The sequence below is a fragment of the Scyliorhinus canicula genome, chromosome 13 (assembly GCF_902713615.1).
Source record: "Scyliorhinus canicula chromosome 13, sScyCan1.1, whole genome shotgun sequence".
Taxonomy (NCBI): domain Eukaryota; kingdom Metazoa; phylum Chordata; class Chondrichthyes; order Carcharhiniformes; family Scyliorhinidae; genus Scyliorhinus; species Scyliorhinus canicula.
In genome coordinates this window covers 140,020,629-140,033,251 of record NC_052158.1, presented here as the reverse complement: position 1 = coordinate 140,033,251, position 12,623 = coordinate 140,020,629, and the positions used below count along the sequence as shown (strand labels likewise).

General features: G+C 43.3%; 1 protein-coding gene across 7 annotated transcripts in view; it reads right to left on the bottom strand.

Annotated features, from left to right (window-relative positions):
- The window catches only part of dipk2ab (divergent protein kinase domain 2Ab), a 242,217-nt gene that overhangs the window by 134,937 nt on the left and 94,657 nt on the right, over positions 1–12,623 (bottom strand). The window contains exon 2 of one of the 7 annotated variants that reach the window (XM_038816605.1): positions 7,578–7,642. The exons of the other annotated variants lie outside the window; for them this stretch is intronic. Coding sequence (XP_038672533.1) covers positions 7,578–7,580 — 3 coding nt within the window. The 5' untranslated portion in view covers positions 7,581–7,642. The remainder of the gene's footprint in view (positions 1–7,577; positions 7,643–12,623) is intronic. 7 annotated transcript variants of the gene reach the window in all.

Genomic DNA, 12,623 nt, shown 5'->3' with positions numbered 1-12,623 from the left:
TTCTTATTGAAATGACTGTCAAGGTTCCGATGGCAAGGTGTTATAGCTGCAAAATCTTTTAAAATAAAGTAGATAATTTGCTGTGTTAATAATTTGCTGTGTTAATAACTTGCTTTTTTTTGGCCTTGGGCCACAGTCAAGGATTTAGAATCAGCTGCAACTCTTGCAAGAGACAATCCTTCTCCAGTTGACCTCAGGAAGTACCCAAGAGGAATTTGCTTCAGATTGTCCTAAAAATGTGCTTATTTGCAGCAATTAAACTGGCTTGCTTCAGGAAAAAGAACTGCACTTTTACAACAGAATAACATATTATGACTCACTCATCATTAAAGCACTGAATTACCACATGCAATACTGTGGCAGATTTGTTCAATGCACATATTAGAAACAAAATCCAATGCCAGAACAATTCTAACCAACAAAATGCTCACGCAATTTTCTTCCTTATATAAATTGACAGACTCCTTTACATTTTAAATATTTTCCGTCAAGAACAAGGCAATGCATTACATTGGGTTTTAACTTCCACCGTCCCCCACACTCCCACCATGACTCTCCCAAATACAATTTAGTAGCATTACACTCCTTTCATATAAAATCATAACAGTGCCACAACATAGATAGACCATTCAGCTCTTGAAATGTGCGCCATGGGACATTTGCCCCAATTCTCTGTCCTGTTCACTTCACTAGCTTTTAATATCCCTCTATGTCAAGTATACCATGGGAAACAGGGCAGGAGCTAGCCATAAGGTATCTTGGGCCTACTATATTAGATCATACCAGCCATAATCTTCGCCTCAATGCCACATGACTCTTCATGACTGCTCGCTACCTCAACCTTGAATATATTCAACTGGTAATGTAGTGACACAAGTTAGATCATTCTTTTTCTTCAATAATTGATTTGCAAAAATTATAGCTCCATGTAAAGAATGCAATTCCATCTATTAAATTTTAATCTTCAATTTAGTCATTGTCCAAATATTTTTCAATTAAAATTAACAGCAAGGAAATTTAAAAATTTGTAAAGTGACTGACACAAAAATTAATGAGATGCAAAAACCTCTCCCAACAGGAGGTTAAAATGAAAATTAATTATACTACGTTTAAGAACTACATCTGGTACACATGCATATAATTCACAAAATGTCAAAGGGGTATAAAACATCTCCATAGTAAAGTAATAAGGCAGTAGTACAACAGAAAAATCAATTTTGTACACCCCAGGAGGCATTTTGTTTCAATCTCAATATACTCACCATTTACAACATGGAAGAAATTTAATTTCCCAAATTACTCACCATTATCAATATAATTCATCAAAATAACTCCAGAAATGCTGAAGCAGTCTTTGCAAGGGCTCAGACTATTTGCATTAAGTTTAGGTACAGGCAATTATGTACTGAAGTTTGAAGAAGTATGTTCCAATTAACTGGTAGCACAAGTGGATAGCACTGTGGCTTCACAGCGCCAGGGTCCAGGGTTCGATTCCCTGCTGAGTCACTGTCTGTGCGGAGTCTGCACGTTCTCCCCGTGACTGTGTGGGTTCCCTCCGGGTGCTCCGGGTTCCTCCCACAGTCAAAGACGTGCAGGTTAGGTGGATTGGCCATGATGAATTGCCCTTAGTGACCAAAAACGTTAGGAGGGGTTATTAGATTACGGGGATAGGGTGGAAGTGAGGGCTTAAGTGGGTCGGTGCAGACTCGATGGGCCGAATGGCCTCCTTCTGCACTGTATGCTCTATGTTCTAACTGGAGGTGCCAATACTCAACCAAGCAGTATTTCAAAACACAACGTATGGAAAGTGTGACCGAGGAGAGCAGGCCCCAGCATGAACTGAATTTAATAATTTAAGACTTGAAAGAGACACACACAGAAACACATATATAGTGGTCACAGATTCTATGCAACGCGTAGAAGGAGGCCATCTGGCCCATAGAGTCTGCACTTGCCCTTCCGAGAAAAACAAAGTGGAGGAGGGGAAACCAGTTGATGGCGAGAGGTTCTGGTCTTTCGACACTCTTTATCCCAGAGATCAAATGGGAATGGAAGGTTAAGGGCAAAGTAAGTTACAATGGGGCAGGGTGGCAAGTATAGATACATAGAACAGTACAGCACAGAACAGGCCCTTCGGCCCTCGATGTTGTGCCGAGCAATGATCACCCTACTTAAACCCACGTAACCCGTATACCCGTCACCCAACAATCCCCCCATTAACCTTACACTACAGGCAATTTAGCATGGCCAATCCACCTAACCCGCACATCTTTGGACCGTGGGAGGAAACCGGAGCACCCGGAGGAAACCCACGCACACACGGGGAGGACGTGCAGACTCCACACAGACAGTGACCCAGCCGGGAATCGAACCTGGGACCCTGGAGCTGTGAAGCATTGATGCTAACCAGCATGCTACCGTGAGGCCCCTAATGGCGGGGAGGAAACGGGGACTTGGCGAGTTGGCCAAGGGAAACGCATTTGGCAAGTGTATGGCGACATGGAATTGGAAGACGTACAAGTGGGTGGTATTGGGGTTAGAAAGGGAGCCATTTTTAATAACTTTAGAGCACCCAATTACTTTTTCTCCAATTAAGGGGCAATTTAGCGTGGCCAATCCACCGAACCTGCACATCTTTGGGTTGTGGGGGTGAAAAACACGCAGACACGGGAAGAATGTGCAAACTCCACACAGACAGTGACCCAGGGCAGGGATTCGAAACCGGGTCCTCAGCGCCATAGTCCCAGTGCTAACTACTGCCCAACATGCCGCCCTTGGGAGCCATTAAAAGCCACATTTTCCTGCAACCACCACACCAAACACAGCCCCCCCCCCCCCCCCCCCCCCCCCGTCATGCTTCTCACCATGGCCCACGGTAACTTACTTTGCCCTTAACCTTCCATTCCCATTTGATCTCTGGGATAAAGGGTGTCGAAAGACCAGACAACCTCTCGCCATGAACTGGTTTCCCCCTCTACACTTCGAGAGCCAAGCATTCCACATCCCGCCCAAAAGCAGAAAAAATACACACACACCACTCAAAACCAGTCCCTTTGTTTGCTCTTCTGGTAAACATTACTCCTCCATGTATCCGTCGACTTGCAACAACCCTCCAAAAGATAGAAAAAGTTTGCAATGGCCCTCACCTGCCACTTCACAGAATCAGAATCACAATTGTTACAGTGCTGAAGGAGGCCATTTAGTCCATCATGTCTGCATCGACTGCCGCACCCCTGCACATTGTTTCTATTCAAATAATCATCTAGTGCCCTCTTGATGCTCTGCCATCCAACCTATCTCTACCACACTTCCAAACAGTGAATTCCCGATCCGAACCACTTACTGTGTGAAAGTTTTTTCTCAAATTACATTTATTTTGCAAATCACTTTAAATCTTGCCCTCATTCTTGCTCTGGAACATTTCTCCATATCTACTCTGTCCAGCCCCTCATGATTTTGAACATCTGTTAAATCTCCTCTTTGCCTTCTTCTCTCCAAGGAAAACATTCCCAACCTCTCCAATCTATTCCCATAACTGAAGTTTCCCATCCCTGGAACCATTTTTGTAAACCTCTTTTGCACTCTCTCCAATGCACTCATATAGTGTAGTGTGGCACCCAGAACTGTCCACAATATTCCAGCTGAAGTTTAACTCATGTCTTGTATAAGTTCAGCATCGTTGTTTCGGTGTTCGATGTCTGGAAAGGAATCTACCAAACAACTCGAGTGTTGTCCAAACCAGGGTCTTTATTGAATCACACATGGCAAGATAGCGATCTGTACAGAGCAAGTTATCATGGAGTTGCTTTGTACTCCTCTGGCACTAACCCTAGGCACGACTGTTAACTTGTACATCTTGTAACCATCTGCCCGTGATCGGATGGTGCCCCCACTTATATTGGCGTGCCTCGTCACATGATCACTGTCTTGAGACCGCATGGTGTGTTTGTACTGGTATCTGCTGGCTGGAGGTCGCACCACCAGCCATCTATGATATTGCTTCCAGGTATACCACCACAAGCATAACCTGTGTCACTATTTATAAATCCCAGGATACTATATGCTTTACTAACTCCGCTCTCTATCTGTCCTGACACCTTCAATGGTCTATGCATATATATTGCCAGATCCCTTTGCTCCTGCAATTCTTTAAGAATTGTGCCCCTAACTTTCTGTAGTCTCTCCTTGTTCTTCCCAGCAAATTGCATCACTTCACACATTGAACTTCATCTGGCTACTCTACCAACCTGTCTATGACCTTGTGAAGTTCTGGACTGTCCATTTCATAGTTTACAATGCTTCCAGGTTTTGTGTCATCTGCAAAGTTAGGTTTATATTTGCTGTTTCCCATCCTAATTACACCAGAGAATATGATGATGAGCTGGTTTCTTGAATCACCACAGTGCACTTGGTACATGGACACCCACAGTACTTAGGAACATACAAATTAGGAGTAGTTGGCTATTCAGCCCCTCACGCTGGCTCCCCAATTAAGGTCTGATAGCTGATCCGATTGTGGCCAACTCCACTTTCCCGCCTACTTCTTTAACACCAGGTTAAAGTCCAACAGGTTTGTTTCGAATCACCCCTCAGGTGAATCAAGTGGTGGCATTCCCATGCATCTTCTAGGTGGTAGAGGTCGCAGGTTTTGGAGGTGCTGCTATAGGAGCCTGTGCAGAAAATAGGAGGCCAGAAGGAGCAGTGCTCCGAAAGCTAGTGATTTGAAACAAACCTGTTGAACTTTAACCTGGTGTTGTAAGACTTCTTACTGTGCTCACCCCAGTCCACGCCAGCATCTCCACATCTTGAAAATATTCAATAACCCTACTTCCACTGCACTCTGGGTAAGAGTTCTATAGATTCATGATACAGAGAAAAATTCTCCTTATTCACATCTTAAGTGGGAGCCCTTGTTTTTAAACAGTGTACCCTCGCTCGTGTCTCCTGAGGAAGGAAGTCCCAGAATTTCAATCCAGCAACAGCGACATAATTGCAAGCCAGGAATGTGCGTGGATTGGAAGGGAATCTGCAAGTGGTGGCATTCACATGCATCTGCGGTTTTGGTTCTTCTAGGTGGTAAAAGTCGCAGGTTTTGGAGGTGCTGTTGTAGGAGCCTTAGTGAGTTGCTGCAGTGCCTCTTTTAGATAATACACACCCCGACGTCATTATGCAATGGAGTGAGTGGATGTTCAAGATGGTGGGTGGGATGCCAAATAAGCAGGCTGCTTTGTCCTGTATGGTACGGAGCTTTGAAACAGGGGTGCAGGAATTTAAAAAACAGAAAATAGGAGGCCATTCAACTCTTCAAGCATGCTCTGCCATTCAATATGATTCAACAGCTGCAGCAAAACATCCTTGCTCATCCACTCAAGTCCTCTTGCAATGAAGGCCAACATGCTGTATCTGCATACTTCACTTAAATGAGTGGTCCCATGGCTTGACACTCGGGTCGCTTTGTATATCAACATTTTCAAGTCCATCACCATTTAAATAACATTCTACCATTCTGTTTCCCCTTCCGAAGTGGATCTCTTCACATTTATTCACATTGTACAGCATCTGCCATGTATTTGTCTTCTCACTCAACTAATCTAAATCCTCCTCACAACACATTTGTGTTTCATGTCGTCAGCAAACTCCCTCATCTAAATTATTATAGAATAGAATAGAGAACAGAATCCAGACAGTGCAGGAGACCCTTTGGCCCATCAAGTCTGCACCGACCCTCCAAAAGAGTACTCCCCCAGGCCCTCATAACCTCACCTGATAGTTGGATACCAAAGGGAAATTTAGAATGACCAATCCACCAAACCTACACACAGTCATCCAACATTAGAATCAAACCTGCACCCCAGGTGCTGAGGCGCAGCAGCTAACCGCTGTATATTATGACCTGCTGGGATCCAAGCACTGATCCCTACGGGACCCCAGTCACCACCTGCCAAAAAAAAAAAACCATTTATTCCCACTTGCTAACCAATTCTCAGCCCATGCCAGTATATATCCCCCTACCCCATGTGCTTTAATTTTGTACACTAACCGCTTATGTGGGATTTTATCAATAGCTTTAAAACAGTCCTTATTTGGTCAGTGCACAAAGAGGTTACAAGTCTCTGCAAAACTACATTTTTTCTTACTCAATTTAATTGTCAAATGCAGACGATATGTGATTGCACTAAAATGACGTACTATGTGACCATCATGGTGGGAAACATGGCCATGGATTAACAGTCAACTGTGGTCTCCCAAATCTCTTAAAAACATTGGCAACTTGTCACCACTGATCAAGGTAATAATGTGCGTGCACAATTTGGATTGCAGTACTGAAGGGAAACAATAGATTTTGGAAGAGTAGGCACGTGACTACATATAGGGCCTGAATGGCCAGGAATTTTTCACACTGGAGAAAGGAAGGCTCAAGGCAAGCTTTAAAGTATGTCAAGACTCTAAAGGCTATTGATTAAACTGAACCATGATAAATTGTTTAACAGAACCCTAAACTCAATAACGGGTCACATACTCAAGCTCAGAGAAAGGAAGGAGTTTAGATTTAATTATTGCACACATTCGGTGGTGAAGATATAAATCAGACTGTCCAGAGGGATAATGTAAATGGATGGTGTCAGCAAGAGGAAGGTGCAGGGTTTCTTTTGGCAAAATCGAAGGACCAAAGTGATATATAATTTAATTATCTATGTATTCCAGAATTCCCTGGAAATTAAGATTTATTATATGGTGTAGAGTCTGGCAGTGGAGATTTTTTCTATAGATCAGTAGCACTATTGTTGCCGCGACACATGCCATTTGGTGTGGAAGATGGCATTTGTGGAATGCACAAATTATTTTGCGATGAGTTACACTTCCAGGTGAATGCATTAGCACGTACAATGAATGGCTGCCAGAAGTATGCAGAGCACACCGCCCATGATGTCCATCAGCTGGCAAAGTTAATTGAACCCAACTTACACCTTCAATCATGTACAGCTCAACAAACAGTAAGCAGCAGGAACGATCAGAGACATTTGCGCTTCAGTAAGGAAATCTATCACTTGATGCCACAACTCCAACGTGAGCAAGGCTAGGACCACATTGCCAACAGTCAACAGCGGCGAGAAATCTTTGTATGAGTCTAGTCCCTAGGCTAGAGCCACCTGCTGACATGTTCTATTCAGGCCCAATTACATTTTATTCTCTTGTTTTAGAGATGAACATGAGGCTTCGCTCGGATTGGGGGATTCCCCCGGTGCAGCTTTTATTGCACATCCCTAATTGTCCTTCAAAAAGTAGTGGTAAACCACTTCTTAAACTGTGGTGTTGGCACATCTGCAATGCTGTAGGGCAGTGTTTGTCAAACTTTTTTTGCCCAGGACCCTGGCTGACCTTCCTGCCCACACCGACCGACCTTCACAACCCACCATTTTCACTTACCTTTAATGCGACACGTGAACCTGCTTGGTCCTCACAATCTCACTTGCTTTATCATTCAATATTACAATTCTGCTAAGGACTTCAGCTGATGCTTCAGGTTCTCGCTGAATCCTTAGAAAAAGAAAATTGAGGTTTGTCCTCGAACTCACCATGCTTAGTTTTCAGCTGCCTTCCGAGTTTTGAGGATTTTAATCTTTCATTGGCCAGTACTTGTCTGAAAACAACATATATGGGTTTTGCATCTTAATTAGTATTGGCACAATTAATAAATCCATAACTCAAGAAGAAATCATCTTTACACTCCTTTGTTCCCAATATCAATTTCTTCTTAATGAGTCGTTCATCAGAGGCCTAGGATTTCACACCAGCACTGCTTCGTCCCACCGTGGACTCTCCTGTTAAGCTCTCTCCAGCAGATTCAGTTGTGAAATCCTGGCCTGTTTGTGTCTCTGGCCCTCTCTTCCTCATTACAAATTGATCCATCTTCAGTTCTTCACAGTTGCCTGCTTGCTGACAAGCTACAAAATGGAGGAATTCCTCCTCTGTGATTTCACGGTAAAAGCACGGATTGCATGATGTCAGTGTACATGTGACCTGCTTCTGCCGCCACTTTTGGTTGGAAGATTGCCGTTTTTACAAAGAAGTTTGGTCCTAGGACAGCGCGCTGACGTCAGGAGGAGATGGTACTGGGATAGTGCGCTGACGTCAGGAGGAGATGGTAATGGGATAGCACGCTGATGTCAGGAGGAGATGGTACTGGGACAGTGCGCTGACGTCAGGAGGAGATGGTACTGGGACAGTGCGCGGGCAACAGGAGGAGGTGGTACTGGGACAGCATGCTGATGGCAGGTAGACATTGTACTGGGACAGAGTGCCGACGTCAGGAGGCGGCAGTCTGCCTCGCCGGGCATCAGGCCTGCGCATTGCTGATCCGCCTGAGGGGGACATGCATGCGGACAGCATTCTCTTTTTTGAACAGCACATGGAGCCCCATGAGTTTTATTTATGAAGACTGATAACTTATAATACACTATTATAGTGACACGATTGCAGAGATGTCAAACGTGCACACAGATTTCGCATGCTGGTCCTTAAATCTCACTTGCCCTGCCCAAGAGGAAAATCACACATCATTTCTTTTCTGTGACTGTTGCTGGTGCCTTCTCCCAAGATCTCATTTAAAGAACAAACAAATTGCTGCTATCGCTGTATATGTAGTTATCACACGATCCACCTCCCTGTGATGGTGTAGGCATTGAAGTGAAATGCCAGTGAACTGGTGCTGACTGCCAGCATCATGACGCATAGGATCCTGCTCTAATCTGCCAAAACTGCTCACTATTCCAGGATTATTCTGAAATGCAAAGATAACCCCCGACTTATTTTCACTACTGCAAACTGTTATCTTAAATCTCTCTCCCATTTACATTGCCCTACTACCCTCACTGAACATAAGTGCAAGGAGCTAGGGCAGCACGGTAGCACAAATGACTAGCACTGTTGCTTCACAGCACCAGGGTTCCAGGTTCGATTCCCGACTTGGGTCACTGTCGGTGCAGAGTCTGCACGTTCTCCCCGTGTCAGCGTGGGTTTCCTCCGGGTGCTCCTTTTTCCTCCCACAGTCCAAAGATGTGCAGGTTAGGTGGATTGGCCATGATAAATTGCCCTTAGTGTCCAAAGGGGTTGGGAGGGGTTATTGGATTATGGGGATGGGGTGGAAGTGAGGGTTTAAGTGGTTGGTGCAGACTCGATGAGCCGAATGGCTTTGCAACATTTTCACATTTATGTAACCAGCAATCCGTCTGACACCGTTATGTATACTGATCATAATCCGTTGACATTTTTGGAGTGATTCCGGAACAACAATGCAAGGCTGCTTCGCTGGAGTTTACTGTTACAGCCATTTCATTTAAAAATAGTACATGTGGCAGGACGCGGAAACGTGATAGCCGATGCTTTGTCACAAATGTGATGAACGGAAGCAATTTCAGTTGGAGGAAGGAGAACAAAAATGGACTATATTATTTTCCTGTTGGCGTGTGTTGTTTTTTTTTTGAAACGATAAAATATATTTACTGTGTGCATTTCTTAAAGGATGGTGAAAATCTTGAAGATGATGCTTTATTTTTTTCTTGGGGGTGTCACGTGAGAGTACCCTTTAAGAAATGGGTGTTTAAGAAATGTACCTTTAAGAAATGTAGCTGCCCATGTTACTGGAGTTGTGTCAGAGTGTGGGTGGAGCTGAGCTCTACTTCTGCTTTTTAGTTTCAGTTTGAGAAAAGCTTGGGTGTGTCTGTGTTTTTCAGTGAGCTGCATGTAAAGTTGATCTCTGCCATCCAAAGACTATCTATGGATCATTTGGTGAACTGAAAATTGTAAAAGGGTCTCAGTATTATATGTCGACCGAATGTGCTCCTGTTCGAAGGTTTGTTAAGTCATTTTGATGTTAAAAGGACAGCCTACAAATTGCTTTGTGTTGTATTCTTTGGGGGGGGTGTATTTGATTTATTGGTTGCTAAGATATTCACTGTTTGTTTTAAAAAGGTTAACTTGAGTTCATAGCATAAACATGGTTTTGTTTTAAATACCACTGGTCCATTTTCTGCTATACCATACCTGTAGAGTGAGCAGTGTGCTCCCCATACCACAATTGATTAAAAGTTGTGGGTCAGGTGAACTCCATGGTACACTTTGGAATTCTCTAAACCCTGGCCCACAACATTTGGCTAACTATCCCAATGCACTCCTGGCTCATCTGCCACATTCTACTCTCAGTAAACTAAGTAATCCAAAATATGCTGTCCACGTCTTAACTTGCACGAAGTCCATTCATCTATTTCCTCTGTTCATTCAACCTTCTGGTTAAATAATGTCTTATTTAAAAATTCTCATGCTTTTTTTCAAGTTACTGCATGGCCTCACCGTTCTCCATCTCTAATCCTCTCATAACCTCACCCTTCCCCACCTCTAATCCTCAAACCAAGATTTCTACGGTCCTATTAAAGTCATAACTCGCTGCATCACCACTTGTATATTCCTAGGTAATTGGCAAAAGAACAAGAGTCGAATACTTTAGATGCTGGGAATCTGAAATAAAAACAGGAGGTGCTGGAAATGTTCAGGGGACCAGACAACATCCGTGGAGATGGGTGTTAACATTTGCGGTTGATGATACTATCACCTGAAGCATTAACTGCTTCTCTCCATAGTTGCTACCTGACTTGCAGAGTAGCTCCAGCCATTTCTGTTTTCATTTCTTAGAATATTCATTTGTTCAAATAGCAAACGAATTCTAATTAAATAGCCAAACGCCTAAAAATGTGCTATGATTCGAGTTCCAAGTCCACAAAATTACCCAAAACTATAGTAGTCCAAAATCAAATAAGTACTTTTCTCTTACAAGTATGTTGAGACTCTCAAATCCGGAGGATTATTACGGTTATCATCTTTGAGAGTGTTAATAATAGTCCTATGCAAAGCCCAAGTACCCCAAAATAGAATTTATTGGAATGAATGTAAAATTCAATATGATTGCATCCTGGGTGGCAAGGCCTATTTTCATCTGAAGTGACTGAACATATTTGACATAAAGATCAATTGTACAATCATGTCCTTTCTGCAGAATTTTGCACCATATTGTAGTAGTTTCCACAACCTATACTGTTCATACTCATAATATGCAGTTATCTATTGTTTGAAAAATTTCCAGTGAAGTTAGTCACAAAGTTGGCACATCAACACATTTAAACACAAGTTATTTCAGACATACTTGGTACCAGCCTTCCTTTTACTTTGGGTAAAATATTACTTCAATGCGACTCCATGCAAAGGATTAGCTCTATTAAACGTGAATGATAGTTTCAGTTCTGCAGAAGCAGGGAAATTCCTGCCGTAGCCTGCGTTCCAGCATTCCAGAGTAGCAACAAAGCAGATTACTGGAACTGTGCCTTAATCACGAAAAAGGAAACCATGAATTATGGTTTGGAATTGCACATCCAGACACCTTTTCCTAGTTGTTACAGTCAGAGAATGCAATTAGTCGCATGGTTATCTTCTGCCATCCCATTAGAGGATAAATTGTTTCTGTTGCCTTAACTTGTTCCACCTCTTCAATCCAAATATAACAATCAAGATCAAACCAATAGATGAAATCCTTTGTAAAATAAATGTCCATTCACTGCAACGTAATATATTGCTATGGAATTCGTACAGACTGATATTTTTAAAATATGCTTGAATTTGCAGTGACCAAGGAAAGGACAGCACAAAGTTTCAAGTTTTAAGACTTTTACTGGAACAAACTAAATGCAACATTGGCCGACGACTGTTTTGTTGCCAACTTGTACTTTCAACAGAAAAGATCCTCTATGTCGTATCTGCCATGACCAGAAATTGGGTGACAAAGTCTCAGGATAAGGGGTAAACCATTTCTGATTAAGTTGAGAAACTTCACTCAAAGGGTTGTGAATCTTTGGAATGCTGTATTTGAGAAAGTGTGGATGCGCCAATTTTGCATAAGACCGAGACAGTGTGTGTTTTGGCACCTCAGGAAATCAAGGGATTTGAGGAACTGGCATGACAATGGCACCAAGATCAACCATGATCATACTTGATGGCAGAGCAGGTCGCTGGGCATGGGAGCAGATGGGCTTTTGTGAGCTCCAGCTCTGCTCATCTTTCAATCTCAGTTTTTATCCTCAGCTCTTTTTTGGGTTACATGGCTTTTACTATGTGCTGAGATTTCTTGCAGCACATTTATGTTAAGACAATGATCCAGTAATGGCAGCTGCGGGAGTTGAAGGTAGGGCCTGGTCCTTGACTTTCAGAGGTTTTGCACCCTGACAATTCAGTGCACACCGACAGATGGTTGCTGCTAGCAATGAAGGTGATCATTTGATACCTCTGCTGTGCTGCAAGGCACCTTTATAGAGCTGGTGGTGGCGTACGATGGGGGCCCACCTTTGATTTGTTGTTGAGTTTCTGTTGCATGGCCTGTCATCTATATTATGGCGTTCGAGGGAGGATGATGGCTTAACTGATGAGGGACCTGGTGTCTGCGGTGAGTTCCCAATGAGTTTGAGATCTGGTTGTCACATTTCGGGAGGCCGGGCAGCTCAAATTCTACGGGAGCACATTAATCCTGGGGCAGCATGGTGGCACAGTGGTCAGCACTACTGCCTCACAGCACCACAGAC